General features: G+C 42.1%; 1 protein-coding gene across 2 annotated transcripts; it reads left to right on the top strand.

Annotated features, from left to right (window-relative positions):
* Positions 1-1,510: 1,510 nt before the first annotated feature.
* On the top strand, positions 1,511-22,408 carry LOC136159192 (phytanoyl-CoA dioxygenase, peroxisomal). Of its 2 annotated transcripts, XM_065921120.1 has the most exons (10): positions 1,511-2,033; positions 5,712-5,770; positions 6,766-6,876; positions 7,515-7,683; positions 8,503-8,547; positions 10,459-10,540; positions 12,348-12,529; positions 14,708-14,857; positions 16,499-16,630; positions 17,805-22,408. In XM_065921120.1, exons 1-10 carry the CDS (start codon positions 1,959-1,961, stop codon positions 17,856-17,858), a joined length of 1,059 nt encoding a protein of 352 aa, XP_065777192.1. In that variant the 5' UTR covers positions 1,511-1,958; the 3' UTR covers positions 17,859-22,408. The 2 variants fall into 2 exon arrangements, with proteins under 2 accessions (XP_065777192.1, XP_065777193.1); XM_065921121.1 differs by lacking the exon at positions 8,503-8,547 and having other exon boundaries at positions 1,866-2,033.
* Positions 22,409-24,269: the final 1,861 nt, after the last annotated feature.

Below are 24,269 nucleotides of genomic sequence, written 5' to 3'. Positions count from 1 at the left end.
TCAGCATCAGTCCTTCCAATGAATATTCAGGACTGATTTCCTTTAGGATTGGCTGGTTTGATCTCCTTGCAGTTCAAGGGACTCTCAAGAGTCTTCTCCAACACCACAGTTCAAAAGCATCAATTCTAAAAACAAACAAACAAAAAAACCCAAAAGCATCAATTCTTCGGTGCTCAGTTTCTTTATGGTCCAACTCTCACATTTGTACATGACTACTGGAAAAACCATAGCTTTGACTAGACGGACCTTCGTCAACAAAGGAATGTCTCTGCTTTTTAATATGTTGTCTAGGTTGGTCATAGCTTTTCTCCCAAGGAGCAACCGTCTTTTAATTTCATGGCTGCAGTCACCATCTGCAGTGATATTGGAGACCCCTCAAAAAAAAAGTCTCCCACTGTTTCTATTGTTTCCCCATCTATTTGCCATGACGTGATGGGACTGGATGCCATGATCTGAGGTTCCTGAATGTTGAGCTTTAACCAACTTTTTCACTCTCTTCTTTCATTTTCATCCAGAGGCTCTTTAGTTCTTCGCTTTCCTCCATAAGGGTCGTGTCATCTGCGTATCTGACGTTATTGATATTTCTCCCGGAAATCTTGATTTCAGCATGTGCTTCATCAGACTGGATATTTTGCATGATGTACTCTGCATATACATTAAATAAGCAGGGTGACAATATACAGCCTTGATGCATTCCATTCCTGATTTGGAACCAGTCTGTTGTTCCATGTCCAGTTCTAACTGTTTCTTCCTGACCTGAATACAGATTTCTCAGAAGGCAGATAAGGTGGTCTGGTATTCCTATCTCTTTTAGAATTGTCCACAGTTTGCTGTGATCCACACAGTCAAAGGCTTTGGCAGTGTCAATAAAGCAGAAGTTGATGTTTTTTTGAAAGTCTCTTGCTTTTCTGATGATCCAACGGAAGTTGGCAATTTGCTCTCTGGTTTCTCTGCCTTTTCTAATCCAGCGTGAACATCTGGATGTTCACGGTTCACGTACTGTTGAAGCCTGGCTTGGGAATTTTGAGCATGACTTTAGTAGTATGTGAGATGAGTGTAACTGTGTAGTAATTTGAACATTTTTGGCAAAGCCTTTCTTGGGATTGGAATGAAAACTGACCTTTGGCAGTCCTGTGGCCACTGTTGAGTTTTCCAAATTTGCTGGCATATTGAGTGCAGCACTTTCACAGCATCATCTTTTAGGATTTGAAATACCTCAACTGGAATTCCATCTCTCCACTAGCTTTGTTTGTAGTGAGGCTTCTAAGGCCCACCTGACTTCGCATTCCAGGATGTCTGGCTCTAGGTGAGCGATCACACCATCGTGATTATCCGGGTCGTGAAGATCTTTTTTGTATAGTTCTTCTGTGTATTCCTGCCACCTCTTCTTAATATCTTCTGTTTCTGTTAGGTCCATACCAGTTCTGTCCTTTATTGTGCACAACTTAGCATGAAATGTTTCCTTGATATCTCAAATTTTTTTGAAGAGCTCTCTAGACTTTCACATTCCATTCTTTTCCTCTATTTCTTTGCAATGATCATTGAGGAAGGCTTTCTTATCTCTCCTTGCTATTCTTTGGAACTCTGCATTCAGAGTTTGGAAGGATCAGCTCTGTAGAATAAAATACGTGGAACGATGCAGTTAAGTATGTGAGTTTTGTTCTGGTTCTATTTCCGCGCGGGAGATTAGCCCCTGTGGATTAGTCTTCCTCTGGATGTGACAGAGCTGATCTCTGGACTCTTGCAAAAGCAAAGAGCTCTGGCAGGAAACACCCTCACCCAGAGGCCGGGCTGGAGAATCTGCGTGCAACGCCCAGGCCAACTCGGGAGGCGGTGCTACCACGGCCCGCCTCCTCGTCGAGCCTCGTCCGCCCCAAGCCCCTCCCTCTAAGCGGAGGCGGGGCCCCCTACCAGAGTGAAGTGTCTCCAGGCCTGGCGCCGGCTATTGCACTCCGGCAATGGATCCAGACCGAGCTTCCGCTCGCTTGCGCGTCTTGCTGCGACACCTCGGTTGCCGCTCGGCGGGGACCGTTGTATCCTTTGGGTTCGCGGGGTTTGAGCCGGAAGTGTGGCGGCTTTCAGAGCACATTGTTCAGCCTCCCCGCTGGCTCTTCCTGGCTCCGCAGCACCTGTCCTCGTGATGGTCACATCTCTTTCGGGCGCTGGGGGGCCAGGTCAGGTGCGTCCCGAAGGCCCAAGAGGGGACTTGTCCGCCCGGTGGGTCTGGGGCTGCTGGCTCCAGCTCCTGGAGTGACGTCGCTGCAGCCTTCCGGGCCCTCTGTTCCCCGGCTTTGGGAGGGGAGGGTCGAAGTCCGAGCAGGCCTGCTCTCTGCTGCCCTGTCACTTTCTGTACGGGACCGCACCTGATCACAGGGCTGCCCAGAGACAGAGACGAAACCCGGGGTGCAGAGCCACCTGGAGGAGCAGAGGGGTCCTCTCGGGCTGGAGCTGCCCCCCAGCTCTTCCTTCTCCAGGCGAGCCCGGCGAAGCTTACACAGTTTGCTGGAGAAGCGCTGCGTGTCCTGTGTCCGCTCCTGATCAGGCCTTCTGAAATTAATCCCAAGTCAATCTGTGCGCCACCGGCGTTGGATCCAGAGAGAGGTCACGGCGTGACTCAGAAATCAACGTGCTTTACAGAATTGTTTTTGCGTGTTCAGTGATCTCATTCAGGGCGCCAACACGGGCTGGGATTTCTTTCTTTCTTTCTTTTTTTCCCCCTTAAGTGATTGGATTCAACTCTGCCCTGCTATATTTAGATTCTGAAATTTCTCCTAAAACGATTATACTATTTCTTTTACTTCCATTGTTGCTCTCCCAACTGTGTTCCAAGCCTTGACGTATTCGAATCGCTATAAATTTAAAATCTCCCCCACAAACTGGGAAAGGGAACCCAAGTGACTATGTAATCTCACTTTACAGGTGAGAAAGCATTTGAGGTTAGGAGAAATTACCATTCCGGAGCAAGGTCATTTAACGGAAGCAGTGGGTGTCAAAGCGCGTCCCCAGAACAGCCCCCGCAGGACTACCTAGGTAGTTGCTACAAATCCAGGTAGTCAGGCTCCTCTTAGACCTGTGGTATCAAATGCCTGGGGGCGGGACGAGCAACCTGCTTTCACTTGGTGTGATACTATTAATAGTTCAGTTTTGAGAAGTGCCAACATATGGGCCTAGATATAACTAGAAGTAGACTAAGGTTTCCCGGTTCCAGTCTGTTACTATTTTTAAGTTTTAATTGTGTGTTTTTTGTTTTTTTTTTTTTTGCGGGGGTGGTGGGGGGTGAGGTTGTGGGAGGAGGGCGAGCATGCTCACAGCACCTAGGCTTTTAGTTCCCCGACCCGTGATCAAACCCGTCTGTGCCCACTGCAGTGGAAGCACGGACAGGAAATTTCCTAAAATTTAATATTCTGATCTCACTGGACTTAGTTATAATCGTGTCAAGGTCAGAGCTTGTTTTTTTTTCACCTCTATTTCCTAGAACAGCACTGTCCAATACAAGCTCCTATGATGGAGGAAAAATGTTTTTTTGCCGGCACTGTTCAATGTGGTAGCTACATGTGGCTATGAGCACTTGAAATGTGACAGTCAACTTAAGGAACTGAAGTTTTCATTTTAATTCATTTCAATCTACATAGCCAGAAGTGGTGAGCGTCTCTGCCTAAATTTTCAGTGAATATGTGTGTGGTTTAGGCTTAAAGAAATTACTAGAAATTATGTGGCAATTTCCTCCCAACCTTAATGATTCCTTTAAGAAATAAGGAATAATTTTTGAAGTATCAGTGCAGTGTTTAAATGTACATAAACACAAAGAAGAAAATCTATATAACCCATAATTTGACATCTCACAGATTATTATTTGTAAACACTATGGTCTTTTTTTTTCCTATGTATTTACATAACTGCATAATTACATGTTCAGGACCATGCTGTCCTGTACAGATTTTTGAATCCATTTTTTCCCAGGATTACTAGCTTTGTATAGTAAACATAGTAAATGATTATTAGCTTTGTAAACATTTCCACATACTAAGAAAATTCTCCAAGAACAACAATAACTAAAATAAAAACCATAATGCAGGAGTGGGAAAGAGGAGAAAAGGACTGGAAGGCTGATGTCTGGACTGTCCTGGCAGCCACATTTTGTTGAGAACATCTGACAAAGAGGTTAACTCTCTCCTTCGGGGAAAACAGACAGTAGCTAGTAATTCTGACTCCTGGCCCCCCTCTCTCCTTGACTTTTTTTCGTTTTCCTCATTGGGGGCTTGTGGGATCTTAATTTCCTGACCAAGGCCTGAACCCAGGCCCTGGGCAGTGAAAGGCCCAGGTCCTAACCACTGGACTGCCAGGGAAGTCCCATCTTCTTGACTGTTATATTGTCCCCACTTATATACAAACATCATTCAAAAAGGATCACATGTTTATGTGAAGTGTCATTCAGAAAGTAGCTCTTTCAGCTAAAGAAACAATGAAAAAAATGACCAAAACAAATGAGATCCTAAGTCAATCATCTGGTGATGACTGGAGAGAAAACTAGAAGGAACTTTTAGATGTTTTAAGATATTTAAGAATGATACTCTACTATGTGGATCATATTTTTCTTGGAGTCATTGTTTATTTCATGAATTTTTTTTTCTTTTGAGAAACCACAGGTTGGTCAGAGCCGTGTGAAAGGCGGTATACTGCATGCAGATCTTAAAGGCAACTAATGTTTCTTTATTCCACTCATTCTCCAAGTATTTTCCAGCCTTAATACAACTGAAAGATGCAACTCAGTTCTATCAGAGTGATTTTAAAAACATTTTATTTTATATTGGAGTCTGTGGATTAGCAATTTTGATAGTCTCAGGTAGACCAGCAGAGGGACTCAGCAATACATATACATGTATCCATTCTCCCCCAAACTCCCTCCCATCCAGGCTGCCACATAACATTGAACAGAGTTCCCTGTGCTATACAGTAGGACTTTGTTGGTTATCCATTTTAAATATAGCAGTATGAACGTGTCCATCCAAAGCCAGAGTGTTTTTTTAACTGAGGGCAGCATCTTGTAGCTTGAACTCTAGTAGGGGTTTGAAAAAGTTCTCTGGGTGAATCTGATACCCTTCATACTCACTTCATCTGAGACACACTGCTTTACAGAGAGGTACTCCATGAAACTAACAAGTGCTTATTCTTGAGTCAGAGTTGGCAAACATTTTTTATAAAGATGTTCTTTTTTTCTTTTTTAAATGATCGGCCAAACTGTTTCTAATATTTTGGACTAACTCCCACTAAGAGAAAAACTTCTTTAGAATAAAAAATTTCCATTTTTATTCACTCAGTAGTTTGGTGGAAGAAATATCCAGGGGGAATAATAATAATATAATAATAATAATATTATATAATATATATATATATATATAATATATATATATATATATTATATATATATATATAATAATAATCCAGGGTTCAGTTACTGAACCCTGACCCCAGCCTAGGGTTTCTGCTCTGTGCAGTTGGAATAATAAAGCTCTCTTGGCTTCCAGGCACCTCCTTAGGCTGTTGTGAAATGAGACGATCTAAGCAGTAGTGCTTCGGAGCGTTTGTGTGTAGTCAGTGTGCCTGATGACTGTGTAGGGCTGGTCTTCCCTTGTGAAAACCAATCCAGGGTGGGTTGATTCTAGAAGGGTGATGCCTACACTTCACTTGATTTGCCTTAAATCACATCCTAGATAGCTCACCACACTTCGGGGGTTGGTTCTCTTGCCAGTTTCCATCCTCAACAATTCCAGTAAGTAGATATAATTTTAATTCTTAACCATACAATGTATATAAAGGTGTTTTTTTTCCACTGATAAATCAGTTATAAAATACATATTGGCTGATAAGATTTATTATACAAATCATCTGAGTCCAGGACTGGTTCTCATTAGATCAATTATGGAAAATTTTGAAGACAGTTTTTGTATGTATTTTAAAATTTAGAAAGAAGGGAAAATGTCAGAAAGTGCATAAGTTTATTTTGCAAAATTAAGGCATGGTATATCTCATTTAAATAGCCAGTTTTTTGGTCACTCTGATATCTCAGCTAGCATCTTTGGTTTATCTTAAAGTCATCTTTGAAGTGGAAGACATTGATCTCCATGGAATATTCTCATAGAGTCACAGTTCCAAACTAGAGGAATGGACAGGGGGATTTGAGTTTGTGTGTGTGCTGTACACTTATTTCGATTTTCATACTTGATTTCCTCCATAAATGCATGAACCAGACAGTTAAAAACATAAAATATATTATTTGTTTCCTTTCTGAAATACCATACATATTTGTTACAGATATATTTTAAAATCACAGAAATAGGGTAAATTTAAAAAATCATTCATAATGCCATTACATAAAAGCAATAAATGTTTCACTGTGAAACATTTTTGTTTTGGCTTTATTTCTTTATAGTCTTCTTGTTTTAAACAAATAGAGTCTTGGTTTTACATCACTGTCATCACATTTTAATTTAATAAGCACTGTCCTTGCTATTATATGTTCTTCATTTTTAATGTCAAGTCATATCCCATTGAAAGGATATAATATCTGTTAATTATTCTCTCATTTCTTGGTGACAGTAATTAATGTTTCAGATTTAAAACTTAAAATTTCTTCAGATTGTTTGTTTAAAGTTCTAGAAATAAACTTGCTGAGTGGAACAGTACAAACATTTCTGAGGTTCTTGATAAATATTGTTAGGTTATGATTTTTAAACTGGCCTTATTTGAGATTTTTTTTCCCTTTAGGTATACTCGGGAGAATAATGTTCTAAGCCTAGAACAGAGAAAATTCTATGAAGAAAATGGATTTCTTGTCATTAAAAATTTGGTGTCTGATGCTGATATTCAACGCTTTAGGTACAGTAACACTCTTTGATATATAAGAGGAATGTGTATTCAGTGTGTGCAGTGGGACTATGGGTAGGATTACCTTGTGAGTGTTCAGATATTTTTCAGGGATCAGGTTTGTTAGGAAGTGGCTTGTTAGAACCTGGGTTTGAGCCAGAGTGGCTTTAATCTCAGCCTCTTCAGTTAGTGTTGTAGGTGTAGGGCAATTTCCTTAACTTTTCCATGCCTGTTTCTATATCTGCAGAATGGGGAAAATAAAAGTACTTATGTGCTAGAGTGGTTTTAGGACTAAACAGGTAAAGTGGATACAGAGTTCTTTGAACAGGGCCTGGTGCATGGTGATGCTAGGGAAGTGTTTGCTGTTTTGTTCTGATGAAACCAAATCACAAATATTTCCCCACTGGTCCACTAAGCTAAGGAATATTCTAATTCTGGTGGCGAATTTCAACTCCACAGTTAGGAGGCAGGCACTTCTGAGTTGGCCATTTTCTCCTTCCTGTCATCAGAACTATTCGGCATAGGATTGAGGATCACTTAGTGCAGAGAAACCACTCCCAAGTCTTCGAGTCTTTCCACAGAACAAGGGGAAGGCCAGGCAGGTGCTTAGCGCCTTCAGTACTGACATCATTTACCAATGAATTTTCTAGGAATGAGTTTGAAAGAATCTGCAGAGAGGAGGTGAAACCATTCGGATTGTCGGTGATGAGAGATGTCAGCATCCCAAAATCAGAATATGTGCCAAGTGAGAAAGTGGTTTCCAAGGTCCAGGATTTCCAAGAAGATGAGGAACTCTTCAGATACTGCACCCTCCCTGAGGTTCAAGATCTTCCTGTGCTTTCTTTCTCTTTAAGCTAATAGCCCATCTGCATGCCTGCCTCTGAAATCTTTGTAACTTTTTTTGTTTTTTTTCATTTTACCTTGCCCTTTTCTACTGGGCTTCCCAGGTGGCACTAGTGTTAAAGAACCCCCCTCTACTGCAGGAGACTTAAGAGACATGGGTTTGATCCCTGGTTTGAGGAGATCCCCTGGAGAAGGAAATAGGAGCCCACTCCAGTATTCTTGTCTGGAGAAGCTCCTGGACAGAGGAGCCTGGAAGCTACAGTCCATGGAGTTGCAAAGAATCAGGTCTTGCCGTTTTCTACTGGGGCCCTATAGCAGTGGTTCTTAATCAGAGGCAGACATTTGGCAATGTCTGGAGACATGTTTGCTTGTCAGGCAGGAGGGTGGTGGGTTTTAATGGGTAGAGATCCGGATGCTGCTACTGGGTCCAGGGATGCTATAATGCACAGCACAGCCTGTTGCAGCAAACAAAGAATGATGCACCCCAAAATGTCAGTAGTGCCCAGACTGAGAAATCCTCATAATTTTGCTATTTTTGCTGGAGAAGAGCAGGAATTCTGTGGTAAGGAGAGAGCATTCTCACACTCCTTACAGGCATGTCCACGAGGAATAAAGTGCTGAGGCTTACCTATTGCAGATCGTTTTTCAATTTGTTTTATGAATCTAGTCAGCAGAGGTGTCTGTTTTTAAATTTAAAGTAGGTTTCTTAAAAATTATTCTTTAAGAGTAGTTCATAGTTACAAAAATGTCCAGTGTGGAATGACATGAGTGAAAAGTAAATTCTCCCACCTCCAGCACCACTCGCTGTTCAGCTTACGTCTTCATCTAGAATCGTTTCAGGTACAGTCAAGCAGATATGTGTTTGTATAACCCCACCTATTGGGTAACAGGAAGCATCCTGGTTGTCACCTTGTTTTTCCCACTGGTGGTACATGTGAGACTCCATTCCGCTGGCGTCTATGGATCTACTTTATGCTTTGTAAACTATTGCATAGTATTCCCTTGCATGAATGTTTGGCAGTTTCTTTTTTATTATTTTTTTCTCATTTATTTATTTTTGCTCATGCTGTGTCTTCGTTGCTGCGCATGGGCTACTCTCTAGTTGAGGTGCATGGGCTTCTGATTTCAGTGGCTTCTCTTGCTGTGGCTCACAGGCTGCAGAGCTGGCGCTGGGCAGTTGTGGTGCATGGGCTTAGGTGCTCCTTGCGTGTGGAATCGTCCTGGAGCAGAGATCAAATCCATTTCCCCTGCACTGGCAGCGGGGTTCTTATCCACTGTAGCATAAGGAAGTCCTGTACTATGGTTTCTGACCATTCATTTAGAATGGTTTCAAAGGACACTTTGCACAAAATACTTATTAGAACTTATATCCCAAGTGCTGTTAGAAAGTCTGATTCATGAAGACTGCACAGCTGAGGCACCTGGGAAGTCTGGCCTCTTGAGCTGGGGACGAGGAGGGATGTGGCCCCTCAGAACCATGCATTCTTCCCAACCTCATGTCCTGTTTTGGAAATGAAAATCGTGAAGGTGGATCTTGATAAAAGCTGGAAATTATCGGCAACATGCGATAGAATGTCTTGTCAGGATGTTCCTATGTCTGTAACTTGCAAACCATGTGTCTGGTGGTTCATGCAATGATCTTTTAGGAGGTAGTTATTCTTCTGATAGCTAGGTATTTATTTTAATATGTATTGGAAAATGAACCAGCACCTCAAACCCATGATTTCAAGAATAGTATTAATCAGGATAAGACTAAGATAAGACATACAGAGAATATCCGCTAAATATATTGGGAAGTTCTTCAATGCAGAACAGAAAATCTGAGGATGGCTCTTGAATGATGACCATTGAGAAAATCACAGCCTAGGAGAGATAAATTGGAAGACTGGGATTGTCACGTACACACACTGTATATAAAACAGACGACTAATAATGATTGCTGTATAGCACAGGGAACTCTACTCAATGCTCAGTAATGGCCTGTATGGGAAAAGAATCTCAGTGTATATATGTATATGTATAACAGTCTCATTTCAGTATACACCTGAAACTAACACAACATTATAATTCAACTATACCCCATGCAAAATTTTAAAAAAAAGTAAACAAAACCCTTTTTCCATTTTTTGAATACTCCCAAAATGACAAAAACAAACTTTTTATTAAAAAAAACAAGATTAGGCCGGACTCCTGGGATTTTTGTAACATTTCAAGTGTTTTATACTCAAATTGCCTACATCCCTTATGCAGAAGAGATCATATAAGTGAAAGCCATAGAATGTGCTTCATTTTTTGGAGTCAGACAGAAGTAGAGATTGAATATGGATGTGAATTTGAGCAAACTCTGAGAGACAGTGAAGGATAGGGAAGCCTGGTGTGCTGCAGTCTGTGGGGTCTCAAAGAGTCAGACAGGACTTAGTGACTGAACAACATCATCGTCTTTTTCTTTCAATTGGCCCTGCCAATTTGGGCATCTTTTTCATTGGAGGTTTAATTCCTGCCGTTCGTAGCTGGTGTCTCAGAAAAACTCATGTCTCTCTTGTAGAAGAAGCACTTAGATTTTCAGCTGGTTCCAAAAAGCCTGTTTGAGAGTGTTTCCGATGATTTCCAGTTACTCACTTTTGCGTGGTTTGTTTGCAAGTCTGTGAAATATTGGTTGACTGATTTAAACAATGCCAACTGGCTTCTAGTATAGATAGATGTATTCTGTGCTGCATGCTTGTGCATCTGATTTCCCTCCTTTTTCCTTAGATTCTGAAATATGTGGAGTGCTTCACCGGACCCAATATTATGGCCATGCATACAATGCTGATAAACAAACCTCCAGATTCTGGTAAAGAGCTCTTATTGATAAAGGAAAAGAAAAGCAAAGAAAGAAAGAAGAAAAAAAGAAAGAAAGTAAAATAGCAAAGTGCACAACTGCTAAGTTTTTACATAAATGAATATATATACTTTCACTTAAGGCTCAAAGTAGCTTACACCATAACAACACTGAAGTATAATAGTGATGTCGATGTTAACTATAGGGTTATTGCTGGGACTGTAGACAAGTGGCTTCTGAAAGATGCAGTTTAATAAAACATAACTGTCTCTCTACCCCACAGACTCCTGATATTCAACATCTCTAAGCATTGTTACCCACTCTCACCGATGCATGAGAGTGTGCACTTTGCCTTCCTGATCTGAAGACAGTATTATTAGTAACAAATTTAAAACTGATTTATGACATACCATAATTATTCTTAAAAGTCCCTGTACTTGGTAAAATGAGGCTTCTAAGCCCTCCCTGCTAGAGAGACTGATTCAGAAAATAGAACCTAGAAACCTGGATTTTATAACCGTACTCGGAGATGCTAATGCAGATGGCTCTTGGGCCACACTGAGAAATTCAGCTGTATCAGTGGCAGGAAATCAGCCAGTAGAGATCTTTGATCCGTTTCTGCTTTGCCTCTGTCCTGCTGGCCAAGGGAGGTTTATGCGCTAAGCCTGTAGCCTAACACCAGCAGGCCGTTCCCTCCCTGGGTGTCCTGGCTGGAGAAACCCCCTGGCCTGGGGGAGCCACGTGCAGAGGGCAATTCTAGGGGGGACTGTGAGTGTGGGCGGAGTATCTCTGATTCTCCACAGTGACTGTACACCAAATGGCTCTAGTTTGGTGGTGAAGCCTCTGAGAGTCCTACTATTTATGTATTTAGTTAACTAATGAATACTTTTAAAATATCAGCCACTTAGTTTATCAGACAGCCTCAGATTTGACCACTCTCTTTAACTAGTCAACCTTTTTCGGGAATACCCTCCAATGTGTTGGCCACCTGATGGGAAGAACTGACTCATTAGAAAAGACCCTGACGCTGGGAAAGATTGAAGGCAGGAAGAGAAGGGGACAACAGAGGACGAGATGGTTGGATGGCATCACCGACTCGATGGCATGAGTTTGACCAAGCTCTGGGAGTTGGTGATGGACAGGGAAGCCTGGTGAGCTGCAGTCCAAGGGTTCGCAAAGAGTTAGACTCAACTGAGCGACTGAACTGACTTGGAGCATGCTAAACTCTGTGCCCAAACCAGAGTTAGGGAGGAATAAAGCAAAATGGAGACGATGACATATGCACAGATTTCTAGAAAATAGTGTAAGTATTCCTTGGTTACGAGAAACCCAGAAAGAATTACAGGATCCAGAGGCTTTGTGCTTATTCAGTCTTCTAATTTGGAGAAGCCAATGGCACCCCACTCCAGTAATCTTGCCTGGAAAATCTCATGGACGGAGGAGCCTGGTAGGCTGCAGTCTGTGGGGTTGCTAAGAGTCAGACAGGACTGAGCGACTTCACTTTCACTTTTCACTTTCATGCATTGGAGAAGGAAATGGCAACCCACTCCAGTGTTCTTGCCTGGAGAATCCCAGGGACGGGGGAGCCTAGTGGGCTGCCGTCTATGGGGTCGCACAGAGTTGGACACGACTGAAGCGACTTAGCAGCAGCAGCAGCAGCAGTAGTCTTCTAATTTGGTGCTCATCTGTAGAGGCTGATTTCCTTCAGCATTGTCTCTTCTGTTTGGCTTTTGCGAGGATAGTTCATTGTTCTGGCTTTACAGGCAGAGGAGAAGAATTCTGGGACTCGAGTTTATTTTAACAACAGATTCTGTTTCAGGCAAGAAGACATCCCGTCATCCCTTGCACCAGGATCTGCACTATTTCCCGTTCAGGCCCAGCAATAGCATCGTTTGTGCCTGGACAGCCATGGAGCATATTGACCGGAACAACGGCTGTCTGGTTGTGCTGCCGGGGACACACAAAGGCCCCTTGAAACCCCATGATTATCCCCAGTGGGAGGTAAGTCTGCTAGATGGCTGAGTCTTGATCAGCACCTTTTGTTGTTTTGATTTCACATCAGTATACATAAAGAGCTTTGCCAGTAAGATGACATTTCCTTTCTTAGCAAAACATTGTTCTAGGGTTTAGAATGAGGAGCAGGGAAAATTCCAGGATGTCTGATCAAATGATCACCCTTATTCTTTCAACAAGTACTTGAAGGCCAACCAAAGAGGTGGACTTTGGTGATGCTATAAAAGATCTGCGATTACAAAGCCTAAATGCAGAGGTCAGACACAAACACCGTAACAGCAGATGTGTGAGCCAAGTGAGTCATACACACTGACTGGCAGTTCTCTCAGTGAAGAAGAGGATCATCTGCTTCCACCTGGAGAGACCAGCAGAGAGAGGCTCTGGGGAGGACTGAGCAGGATTCCATTATGAGGCTGTTCCATGGTTTATGAATTCAGTTGGTGATGCTGGAGAACTGGTCAATGCTTTGGGGCCCATGAGTGAGGAGATCAAATCATTTCTTCAAGAACCTGGCACAGAATGTGTTGCAGGAGTAGGAGTCCAGAGACAGAGAAACCAGAGAGGACACCCATAGCGTTTTAGATGTAAGGCAATAAGCTCTCAGAATCGTGTAATAATGAACAAGGTCGGAAGAGCACATTTTTTTAAGGCAGAAAGAGTACACATGTTTCTGTGAAACGTAAAGAATATGGCTTTCAGGACTTCTGTGTCAAGTAGTTAGAATTCTTGAACGGAGGATTAGTGCTAGGTGAAAATACGTTGAGTCTAGATTCTGCTATAAACTCTGAAATTCTTCAGTTAAGTTGTGGTTTAGGAAAGGTTGTTGCAAGCAACAGAAGTGGGCTCTCAATGATTCAAGCTCAAGGGAGGGCCACAGGGACATGCAGCATCCGTGGGCAAGCTGCCAGCTCTGGAGGGTGAGGAGGAAAGAGGAAGCCCTTCTTCAGTGGGAAGAGTTGGGCTGCAGCAACTGGAATGGTCAGGTGAACCTTGACTATGTCCAGTCGCTTCAGTCATCTGCTCAGATTCAAAGTAGAAGCAATGGGAGGTCAGACGAGCTTATCTTGCTCACACATGCACATTGGGCAGGAGGCAAAGACTCAACACATGCAATAGGGAAGTAGTCATTCCCAAAAGGAATTTGAAGTTGGAATAGTCTTAGGAAAGGAAATGGGATGCTGTCCTCCAAAGACCCATAAAAGATTGCAAACATTGTTACTCCTCATTTCAGTTTGTTTCATAAAGATATAACTATTAATGCAATAACTAACTTTGAAAATATTTTTAAAATAGTTAGGAAATAGTTTGAGGGACTTCCCTGGTGGTCCAGTTCATAAGAATCCACCTTCCAATGCAGGGGACACGGGTTCAGTCACGGAACTGTTATGGTGTGGAACTAAGATCCCACATGCTGCAGAACAACTAAGCCCATGTGCCAAAACTGGAGAAGCATGGGCTGCAACTGAAAGATCCTGAATGACACAATGAAGGTGCCACATGCCACAACAAAGACCTGATACAAGTTAAATAAATAAATATATTTTTAAGAAAAGAAAATAGTTTGAAAACAAACAATGATTTTTGTTGTTTTCTTTTTGTGCATTGATTACTTGGAAAAACAGGAGTGGAAAATATTTAAAAACTAAAGTCTTAATTTACGATTCTTTCTTTACTCTGGATGTGACCTACGTGGTTTCTGGGCTGGGAAAGACCGAGCATTTTCTCTCTGCGAGTTGGGTGATTAGTTAGCTTCTCAGAGATACTCCTAAGTAATAGTGGAGTGATTGATGCAAGTTCCAGGTGAGGAGAAGAGCATGCTGGGAAAGAATGAGCATGGGTTCACCAGGAAAGGTGGTCTCCTGCATTCCCACAAATGCAAACCTGATCTGGGTCTTCAGTTATCATTCAGTAATGAGCAGTAGGTGGAAATTCCAACTTTTTCATCAGGTCTAAAAAATTCATGATTTTAACGTCAACACATGGCTTTCTAAAAGCGGTCAACTGAGAAGGTTTGGTATATGGAAGTTTTTTTTTTTTAAATTTAATTTACTTATCTCTTCCTCTTGAAAGAACTTAGAGAAGCTTTGCTTTCCCTGATGAATCATTGATAAGAGTTTTAATTCTTGGCTTCATCACTTTTAGACTTAGCTTCTCTCATGTTTTTAGGGAGGAGTCAACATCATGTTCCACGGGATCCAGGACTATGACAAAAACAACGCCCGGGTGCACTTGGTGATGGAGAAGGGAGACACCGTTTTCTTTCACCCTTTGCTCATCCATGGATCTGGTCGGAACAAAAGTCAAGGATTCCGGAAGGTACACGTTCACATCATAGCACTGTTTGAAGATGAATGCATGAGGAAGAAATGTATCCCAATACATGAAAAGTTACAGGATTTGTAACTTTTAACTCAGCTGCCCTTTAGTCTGGTGCATTTTCCAGGAAATATTTTTGTCTCCCTCGTCCTTTGTTGCTTACAGCAGTAAGAAGCCAGATGACCTTAGGATGCCATCACTAGTGGACATTCTTGGAACTGCTCCAGACAGAGAGCTTAGTAACTTGGCAACTGACAGCATGTTTTCAGAGGAAAAGACAAAGGCAGACATACATACCAAATAATAACATTTGGAAAATATACAGCTCATAGAAGGGGAACGTCCGTAATATTATTGCTATTGGTTAAAATATTATTGATTGGAAAGGAAGGTGTGAATTGGCCACCAGGAAATCAGATATGGCCATATTTTTCAGTCCTTAGCCTCAGAGTGTTTTCAGCTTTATGAGATCAGTGCTTACATTAAAAACTGACAGAATTTCTCATAAATTCCCAGATTTCTTGCTTCTCTAAAATTCATCAGCTTGATGATGCGCTGGGCTCACATTTCCCTAGGATGACATGGCTGTTGATACTAAATATTAGTGTCTTCTTTGCGGCTGAGTGAAGCTTTCCAGTTTATCGCAACAGCCCTCTTGTCTCCCTGTGGCTGAGGGTTAGTTGTCAGATTTCATCCTCCATTCATTCAGATATCCACCAGACTCAACAGGACTGACATGAGCGCGAGGCAAGAAGGCAGTTCCCTCAGAGGCTCAAAAAAACTCAGTGTCCAGTTAAATAAAATCTTAATGCCTTGGTTAAAAGAAATAAAAATTAATGCCAAAAAGTCCATGGGTGACCACAATGCCAAAATTAAAAGAGAAAAATCAGACCTCCTGAAACCATGACACCCATAACTGTGACAAAGGGGGATATAGGCAGTTCACTGGAAATAGTGTGTTTTAGTATACTAATGTGGTGGTTTTTCAATATTTTTGACTGCTTTAAAGTTGGGAAAATATTAACCCTTGAAAAATGCATAACAGCATACAGGTAGGAGTGTACATGTCTTCTCTTTTGCCTTAGGCTCCAATGTGGTGTAGAATAGTACTAGGGTTTCCAGGGGAAATAAAGTTTGTGACTCAACTGCCTAGAAATCTGTAAGAAGTAGGAAGATCTTCTGATGGGTGCATTCATCCTAAGATAAGTTGTTCCAAGGAAGGTGAGTTTCAACTATTGCCTTGCAAGTTAGATCTGTTTATAAGTCCTTTGAGACTGGGGAGAATCAAGTAACTTCCATCTTAGCTTCAAAAGGAAACAAGATGAGTATTTTATGTGAATGCTATCAGACTGGAACTGTGCTTTGGATTGGAGAGGGGTGTCTGTGTATTATTTTCCCTTGCAAGGTCTTTTCAGTTTTTCTTCCGCTATCACCTGTGGCCATTGAAATACCAACTCATTACAACCTCCAGTAACTTCTGTAACTGAGAAGGTGATGAGAAACCCTGCAACACATTCGTTAGTAGGACTTGGCAATATCCACTCATTCGAAAAATCAAATGCTAAAAAGTTAAAGACTTCTTCCTTACATAATTCTGTTCCCTTCCCCGTATACACTTTTGGATCATAATAATTTCCACAGGCAATTTCCTGCCATTTCGCGGATGCCAACTGTCACTACATAGATGTGGAGGGCACCAGTCAAGAAAACATTGAAAAGGAAGTTGTCAATGTGGCCAGGAAAAAGCATGGATTGAAAGACATCACTCTGAAGGTATGTTTGTATGAAATGACAAGGTAAAGCTCTCGGTTTTTTCCTTCAAATGCTTAGTAGTGTCATACCTGATTCATTTTGAAGGTATAAAGTGCTTATGTTTACAGCTCCTTTTGGAAACCTTGCTGAGACCCTCTAAGAATGACAGTCGGTTTTATTTGAACTGCTTGATTACCGAATGTGGGGGACCTATATTCTGTAAGTCTTTGGGCAGGCCATCATGTTCCAGAATGGACAGGTAGGAGAGGAAATAGCAGATTCAGAGATGAGGAAATGGAAGACAAAGCAACTTTGTGAACTCATAGCTGTAAAAGTTTTGTGCTGTCATCCTTAGGCCTCCTTTATTTGTAAAGAAATCAATTCTCAAGGAAGTGTTTGTTTGGGTCAGTTTGCATTGGGAAAAAAACATATATATTCTGTGAGGTCTGTCAGGGTTGTACTAATCAATCAGTTCCTCTATTTCTTTTCATGACTGTCTCAGTTATAGTTTATCGACTTTACTTAGAACAACAACACTAATTCTGCTATAGAGTTCTTTGCGGGCACAAAAGCGAGTCCCTGTCCCTTTTCTTCACCAAAACTCAATGGAGCAGTCGAGATAGCTCCAGGCTGTTAATGAGAACATGAAGAGTTCAAGAGACTGGCCTCAGTTACTTAAGTGACCGAGATTTCAGAGGAGGTCCAATTCCAAAATCATTCTGTAGCATACTTTGCTGTTTGCAGAAAAATAAGCAAAAAAGTTTGAATTGTCTTATTAGGAACTAAGAAGGAAAAACCAATCCAGTAGCCTAGGACATCATTTGCAGGAGCAGATCACTCAGAACAGGGCAGGCAAACATCACCAAGGACAGCAGGAGCTTAGGTATTAAACTGCTTTGTGAGCAAACATAACAACAGCCTGTCCGAACACCTGTAATCAACACAAGTGCCAAGTAAAGCATGATGGCAGTGTGAGGACTCACTGTCTTGGCTTATGAAACATGATTTTAGATATTCGCAAGTAAATTAATTGGAGCCTCAGAATGTGGTTTTTATTTACTACCTTATGACTATTGTGGAGGGCTGTCTTTATTCCCCCCTATTTAACGATGATTAGATGCAAAAAATCTTTGTCTTGTGGTGAATAGGTAAATCCAAGTTCCCAGAAACTCACTGTGTTTTGTATTATTTGCAGGATGTTTGGACATTTCGAGGGCGTGTCGTGAAAGGAGAAAGAATCAACCTTTGAAATAGCCCTTCGCTCAAATTCTTGTCAAGAAAACCAAGGTGCAACACGATGTCAGAGGAAAATCTTTTCTCAATGAGATGATCTAATCGTTTCTATCCATGTTAACAAAATCCAAGTGCACGGATGCAGTTCTTAATTGCATATGGGTAACAATGCAGTATCATGGGATGCCTTTAATGGATATAAAATAGTAAAAGTGAAATATTACTGTTTTAAGGAAAACTTGGGGTTGCAACTAACAAAGGTGATGCATAAAGAAGTGTGTTAAATCAGTTTCTTTCATTCAGTTAACTCTTTACACAAGCAAGGTTTAATGCTCTGAAACAGAGAACCCACCACCTCCCAATTTTGTGTTGTGTGAGATTTCTTTTCAAATATGGAACAATGAATATTAGAGGTGCAGTTAGTGAAGGGCCTAAGAAGGGTATCAGGTTGTAAAATAAGGGTGGAAACTCACGTTCTAACACAGGATTCCTTCCATGGCCTCTCTAGGCCACTAGTCTCCTTAAAAAAACAGACTGGATCTTTCCAAATCTTTTTCTCTAAAGAAAGAAGTCCAGGGTAACTTTCTCTGTCAATTCATATTCGGTATGGCAGCTGAAAACATTCAGCATTTATGAATGCAACCTAACCTCTTTCAAGGTTCAGGAAAGTTTTTAAAATAGCTTTGGTTTGGATATCAAGTGACATGAGCTACAGAGATTTATTTAAATAGAGCATTGTATTTCTCCATCAGCTGAGGGCAGCAAGGAGTCATAATTCTTATTTTTAAAAATTCTAGTTGAAGCTTTAATAAGAAAAACATAATAAGGAAGAGTCCCTTTCTTTAAGCAAATCATGCGTTTTCCTAAGTGTTGATTCACTGTTTCTGTCACTTTCTCTGTAAGGACACCCAGTTTAAGCTCAGGTTCACGTGGAAACTGGGGAAGACATGAGAATCCCTGACATGCTCTCAGGACTATGGATAACTGGAAATAAAATGTATGCGTGGAAAGTCAGCATAAACAGCTTGTGTAGGGCACTGTTTGCAACAAACTGTTCAAACTTACTTTAAAATACATTTGAAAACTTAGACTTCAAGAGGAAAATCAGACAGCAGAATGTCATTTCCCTGGTGCAATTCTGAGTGACCTGCAGCCAGTCAGTCAGGAAATTTTCCCCCTTTTTTCTGTGTCCCTTGTGTCAACTAGTTCATCTAACAAATATCCAAGCATCTATTACTGAACGAGGTTCATTTTGCATCAGTTTCTAGAAATGTGTTTAAAGCAGGAATGCTGGGACCAGAGATTTGCAGCAAAGAGAAAAGACAGAACAGTTTCAGGTCTGCCACCTCCAAGGAGTAGGGGAGCGCTCCATGTGGAAGCGCATGGAAGCACAGGGGAAAGGGGACCGGGAGAGTGCAGTCAGATATCGTCTTGATTATTGTGCGCAGGTGTGAGTAAGCCTCAGGCCTCTGAAAGCTCAGAATTGGAGGTGCGTGGCAGAGACTGGGACTTCCCAAGGTAGCTCAGCTTCAATGAATCCACTTGCAATCCACCTGCAAGATTCCATCTGCAATGAAAGAGGCTTCGGTTGCTTTCTTGAGTCAGGAATTTCCCTTGGAGAACGTGAAAGGTTGTTGATGAACCATGTAAGATGCTGGGATTCTTGGCCTCCGGAGGAGAAGAATTCAATCAGGGGCCAGAGATGAGGCTTGATTGCTCAAAGCTTTTGTGTAATAAAGTTTCATTAAATTATACAAGAGAGAAAGCTTCTGACATAGACATCAGTAGTGGGCAGAAAGAGTCCCCCACTGCTAGTCTTTAGCTGGATGTTATACAGGTACCAGCAGGCTGCTAATTAAAGAAAGGAAATGTCTGAAAACTCAGAGAATGGCACCAGGTAATTCATCCCAGGCCATAAAATGATTGACATGAATCTTGAAGAAAGGCAGATTTCCATTCAAATATATAGTTTCATTAACATAAATTAGGAGAAAAGTGTATGAGTATAACATACTGGCTTGTCATATCAGTTCTTGTCATATCTGAGCCTTTAGGTGGAACCGACTTGAAGACAGAGTCTAGGGTAAATGCATAGTACATAAACATAGCTTAAAGCAAACGTTTCCATAAGAAAAATGCATTGGTTAGCTCAAGGTTTGAGAAAAGTTCAGGTGGAACTAGGTGTCATTATGGCAACACAGAATTTTAAGAGAAACCTTTTTTTAAATTTGTATAGAGAAGGGGGAAAAATATAACACTAGTTTGTTTCCTCCTGCCGCTTAAGAGAGAGAGAAAAAAAAAAGTCTGACACTTGCAGCCTATTTCCTCCATTTGGAAACCCCTGGCCTTCCTACCTGTTACCCTCTCAAAGGGATAGGCTACCCACTCTGGTATTCTAGGGCTTCTCTGATGGCTCAGGTGATAAAGAAATGGCCTGCAATGTGGGAGAGACCTGGGTTTGATTCTGGGTTGGGAAGATACCCTGGAGGAGGGCATGGCAACCCATTCCAGTATTAGTCCATGGGGTCGCAAAGAGTGGGACACAACAGATCAACTAAGCACAGCGGGGACCGAGTGGGGTGGGGTTCAGCCCTGTGGTGTCAGAAGTTCATCCAGCAGACACTGGCACGTTCCCAGATGGAAGGTCGATGGTCCTGTTATAGCCACGCATTCTGGGACACAGACTCACGCAGAAGGACAGTGCAGATAGTGGAGTGCATGCAGTTTATTACACTGGTGGGCCCAAGGCAGAGTCTCCTCTTAGCCAAGGAGCCTGACTGACTTTTGTGGAAACCTTATATACCTGAAGCATACTGCTCAAGCCCACATCCTAGCCTGGAAAGTGTTAAAGGGAGATACAGTCAGGTTACAGCCATGATTCATCATCAGAAGGTCAGCTGGTTATACACTAGCCTACACCAGGCGGGGCCGTAAAGATTACAAAGGTGACCGACTACATAGGCGATTATCATCTTCTTTTTGGCGAAGGGAAATCTTGGTATGGAGTCTGGTGTTTATCAGTCTGGGAGGCCAGTTCGACTATAGATATGTTATCCCCATGACTACCAGGCACATGGTCCAAAGCTCACTGAAATTGCAAGATGTTGTTTCCTTCTTTTTCAAGATGGAGTCAGCTCAGCCTGTTCCTCTTCTCCCTCAGTCTTACCCAATCTTAATCAGTTCACTTGCAAGTAGACACAGCCAACTGCAAGTTCTGGGACAGCAACTCAGGGAAACCTCTTATTACTTAGGCTATGTTGCAGTTGGAGGACATGCGAGTCTTCAAGTAGCACAGTGAGTACAACCTCACTTAGTGGGGGCAGGGGAGATGGATTTGACTGACCATTTACCCATGGTTTCAAATCCACTCCATGTAGCAGGACCTCATATGGAATAAAGACAGTAGCAGGATGAGTTTGGACTGCCTACTTTGCTTATGGGAGACCCTGGAAAGGTAGGAGCTGGTAATTGAAGGGTTAAGAGGGGAATATTGCAGGATCATGGCAGAATGAGGGAAAAGCCTGGCTTCACCATGAGTGAAAGGTGATTTATCCTGGGAATATATGTATTTCACCAGAGACTCATCTAAAAAGAGTACATGAGGTCCTCACAGTGCAGAACAAAAGAAATAGGACAGATCCTCCTCTTCTATGATATTTGGAATGAGTGTAAGAAAACAAAAGTTTGCTCTTGGTATCTGCTTGGAATTCACCCCTTTTAAGCAGCAGATTAAATGAGTTTGAAAAGCTTATGATTGCATCAAGAAAACATGGTAACATTTCCCAAAGCCAATTCTAGTAATATAGTTTTATGGTTTAAACCAGCGCAAATCTACCTGAAAAAATATTTTCTTACTAACTCAACACAGCCTGAATTAAGCTCTCCTTCAACCCAACTCTGGTATCCATCCTGTATATAGTACATGCCACTACTTGGATCTTAATACATTTACTGAAAGTATGATTTTCCCATTTGTAAATATCCTGCCTTCCTGAATAGAGAGGGTAGGACCCTTGAAGGTCCTGCCTCTTCCTTTGGGCACTTTGGTTAACACTCACTGCACCCTCACCTACAAGACACTTGCTATTTATTGCTTGTTCGATATGAGCAGCAAACTTCTCTACTCTCTCTCTTTTTCTCTCTCTCTCTCCTGTGGCACACGGGATCTTCTGTCCCAACCGGAGACTGAACCTGTGCCCTCTGCAGTGGAAGCACGGTGTCTTAATCACTGAACTACCAGTGTCTAATGTCACTCATTTTTGTAACTGTTTCTCTTACGTAAGAGAGCGTGTCCCTCTAACCCTTCTAGTTTGTTGGTGGGAATGTAAATTGGTACAACCATTATGGAAAAAAGTATGGAGGTTCCTTAAGAGACTGAAGACAGAATTATCATATGATCCAGCAATCCCTTTCTTCAGCATATATCTGGAGAAAACTCTAATCTGAAAAGATACACAATCCCCTATGTTCATTGCAGCACTATTTAGCCAAGACACGGAAGCAACCTAAATGTCTGTTGACAGATGAATGAATAAAGACAATGTGGTAGTTATTTTATATATACAATGGAATATTACTAGCCATAAAAAAGAATGAAATAATGCCATTTGCCACAACATGGATGGACCTGGAGATTATCATAGTAAGAGAAGTAAGTCACACAGAGAAAGAGAAATATCATACATGATATATACCTGGAATGAACTTACAAAACAAACAGAATCACAGATATAGAAAACAAACTTATGGTTACTAGAGGGGAAAAGGATGTGGGATGCATAAATTGGAAGATTGTGGTTGACATATACACACTACTATACATAAAATAGATAACTAATAAGGACCTACTATAATATATAGCACAGAGAACTCTACTGCATACTCTGTGATGATCTATGTGGGAAAATAATCTAAGAAAGAGCGGATGTATGTATATGTACAAGAATTCAGTTTGCTCTATACCTGAAACTAACACAACAATGTAAATTTAAAAAGGGGAAGTGTGTGTCCCTCAGACATAGACTTGGTCTGGGCAGCCTTGGCACCTATTTCTGGTTCCTGACATGTTCTTCCCTGAGTTTTCCAGCCAGCTCTGACTCCACTGCATTCTTCACTAGTACCTCTTTTACATATGTTGGAGGTAGGGTGGCCAGGAAAGGAGGTGACTGTGACGAAGAAGTTTGGTTACTCACCCTGAAGCTCCACAATCATTGTGATGGTGTTGAGTTTGATATCTCTTTTTTTCAGTCTGACAGTCTTTAAAAATTAAACTGTAGTAAAATGCACATAACATAAAATTTACCACCTTAACCATCTCTACGTGTATGCTTCACTGGTATTAAGAACACTTACAAGGTTATGCAACCATTTTTGCCATCCATCTCCAGAACTCTCTTCATCTTACAAACTGAAGGAGTCTTTGGGTCTAGAAAAGAAAACAACTGTCTCAAAGGCCCTTGCTGAATCATCTAACTTTGGAGAAAATAAAACCGAACTTTAGGTCCTGCTCTGATGCTCCGGGCCGGCTGCATCTACCTGGGACTTATCACCCGCTGCCCAAAACCTCCCACCCCCTGTTCAACTACAAATGCCATCTCAACTAAAGAATACCCAAAATATCCTGCCTGACTAACATTTCCCTTATCACTTCCACAAACCTCCCTTTAAATATGAAGCCTCCCTGATCCCTCTCGGGCTCAGTCTGGTCGTTAGGCTGACTGTCGCCCCTCCTTGCCTGAATAAAGGTGACCTACCTCCGTTGAGGTCATCTCTCCTTCTTTTCTGCCTCAGCCCGAACTATACCTTACATTATTGGTGCTGAAACCTGGGAGAGGGCGAGGCACTCGTTTCACTCTCCCTCACTCCCCCCACCCCCCATCTCATTGTTTTCCCTTTTCCCAGAGTCTGGGAGCGTGAACACCCGCCCCTGAGCTCAGTTTCTGCCAGGGCTCATAAGTTCCCCTCGGGGACAGGACGCCTAGTGCCTTCGAGAGCCCTGCAAGCCTTGTCCTAAGGTTTTATTGGTGCTTGGCATACCTCCAGGCCTCCGGCTCTATCCCCTTTCTCTCTCTCTGATGACCTCCCAGAACAGGGATCTCTTGCCATTCGACCGCTCTACATGCAACACTCCACTCAAGCCGGCCCCTAGATTAAGGTGAGGTCTGAACGGTGTTCTAGAGGCGCCCTAGAACCCAGTCCTCTTTGGGTCCTGGGGACCCCCGGCCTAGGGCCACTTTGTAGGCGACGGTGGGGGACGCTCCACCTCGACACAGAGCTCTCTTTTCATAACTCCTATTGTGATGACAGGTGAACTCCCAATAGGAGCCTCTGCTTGCCTTTCAATTATGGGGTCTGGCCAATCTGTCCCGAAAGATTCCCCTCTGGCCTGTGTTCTCAAAAATCTCAAACCGCTCTCACTCACTGAACT

This window comes from Muntiacus reevesi, chromosome 2 (assembly GCF_963930625.1).
Source record: "Muntiacus reevesi chromosome 2, mMunRee1.1, whole genome shotgun sequence".
Lineage (NCBI taxonomy): Eukaryota > Metazoa > Chordata > Mammalia > Artiodactyla > Cervidae > Muntiacus > Muntiacus reevesi.
The sequence above is the reverse complement of the archived record's forward strand: the minus strand, read 5'-3'. Positions and strand labels throughout refer to the sequence as shown.

Bases quoted from the DNA above. Each gene is read 5' to 3' on its own strand.
- LOC136159192 (XM_065921120.1), top strand. From the start codon at position 1,959: ATGGATCCAGACCGAGCTTCCGCTCGCTTGCGCGTCTTGCTGCGACAC. The intron at 10,541-12,347 runs GTAAAGAGCTCT...ATTCTGTTTCAG, and splicing joins AAACAAACCTCCAGATTCTG to GCAAGAAGACATCCCGTCAT. The intron at 14,858-16,498 runs GTACACGTTCAC...TAATTTCCACAG, and splicing joins AAAGTCAAGGATTCCGGAAG to GCAATTTCCTGCCATTTCGC.